At 49.1% G+C, this 1,383-nt stretch overlaps 1 protein-coding gene across 1 annotated transcript in view; it reads right to left on the reverse strand.

The window, feature by feature from the left end:
- The window catches only part of LOC119592376 (villin-1-like), a 108,943-nt gene that overhangs the window by 65,944 nt on the left and 41,616 nt on the right, over window positions 1–1,383 (reverse strand). The window contains exons 7-8 of the mRNA XM_037941198.1: window positions 887–1,051; window positions 84–202 (exon numbers count right to left, since the gene is read on the reverse strand). Of these exons, the coding sequence (XP_037797126.1) occupies window positions 84–202; window positions 887–1,051 (284 nt within the window). The remainder of the gene's footprint in view (window positions 1–83; window positions 203–886; window positions 1,052–1,383) is intronic.

Genomic DNA, 1,383 nt, shown 5'->3' on the forward strand with positions numbered 1-1,383 from the left:
GCGGCGCGTTTTGCGTGGGGCGGGCATATGCGGGGCGGCTGTCTAAACCTGCGCGTGAGCCTCCTGCGCGCATGCGTCCGCACCTTCGAGTCGAGGTCGGCCTGAGACAGAGGGCCGTTCTTCACCTCCGTCACCTTCAGGACGCCGCTTTCGTCCGAGCACTTGAACAGCTTGAGTTCGCCGCATATCCTGCGAGCCTGAGGGAAGCAGACAGAGACTTTGAGGCTGAATAAAGGAAATTGGAGGGATGGTGGTTAAGGTTAAAGTTTGAAAGTTGTGGGTGAGAGTCTGACGTGCGATGCGCACCTGGAAGCGAGGTCTTGTGATATTGTGATTTATCAAGAGAATATTTTAGAGACAACCGTAATTTCTTCTTAAATGTGTACTAATTTGGAGGAGAAAAAAAAAAAACGAATTATCCATTCTGCAACTTGCCGTTTTGGTGCTGACTTTCTCTACCTTGCCTTAACCCCTTTTTTTTCTCTGCTCTCCGCCCTTGCCTATAGACTCATTTATCGAGCTGGGGATTAGAGATGCAGATCAGAAAACACTTGGAAAAAAAAAAATTGTTATCCCACCCTTAATCTATTTTATTCATATACTCAGTTTATTCGTGTAATTAACTTGAGATGAAAGGCCGCCATTAAAATGACCGAGTTCCTGCTGTGGCAGTCCTGCTTTCTACCTTCTAACTTATTACAAAATGGTGCTTTGTGTCAACAAGTGAACATCTGTTCTTCTCGGGGAAAAGCATAGCAAAGCAAAACCCCCAGAAGGTTTTCTCCCTCCCCTTTTTGGAAAAGGAAACAACCCTACAGAACGCCCCCGGGGGGCGTGAAAGGGGGCCTCCCCCACCGAACCAGAAACGCACGCCCCTACCCCCAAATCTCGTCCTTGGGGGCCTGCGAGGCTGGCACCACCTGCTTGTTGTTGAGCGGCAGCATTTTGTCGAAGAGGCCTCTCTCCTCTCCCACGAGGGCCGCCTCCTGCCCGTCCTCCACCACCACCACGGAGCCTCCGCCGTGCTCCTGACGAAGGGTCCCGGCGAACTGTTGGGGGACATAGGGCGTTAGTGAGGGATCCTTTGGAACTGTGTGTGTGTGTGAGGGGGGGGGGGGGAGAACCGTAATCTTTTTAGCGGATGGAAGTATATCCTTTCTTCTGAATATTCTGCCAGCTTTGATTTTGACATGGCCACCCGTTCAACCATCAGGTATGTAGGAAACTATAAATGGTATAAAGGGTAAAACTTGAAAATAAGCAAGGGATGACATTTCGTGTGTATGCATGATACCTGAGTTTGAGGTGGTAGGCCCTTTTGTTAAAATCTACGGAACCGATTTATCTCAGTTCACCTAATCACTTTCTTCATTATTTCTACCA

This window comes from Penaeus monodon, chromosome 30, assembly GCF_015228065.2.
Source record: "Penaeus monodon isolate SGIC_2016 chromosome 30, NSTDA_Pmon_1, whole genome shotgun sequence".
Taxonomy (NCBI): domain Eukaryota; kingdom Metazoa; phylum Arthropoda; class Malacostraca; order Decapoda; family Penaeidae; genus Penaeus; species Penaeus monodon.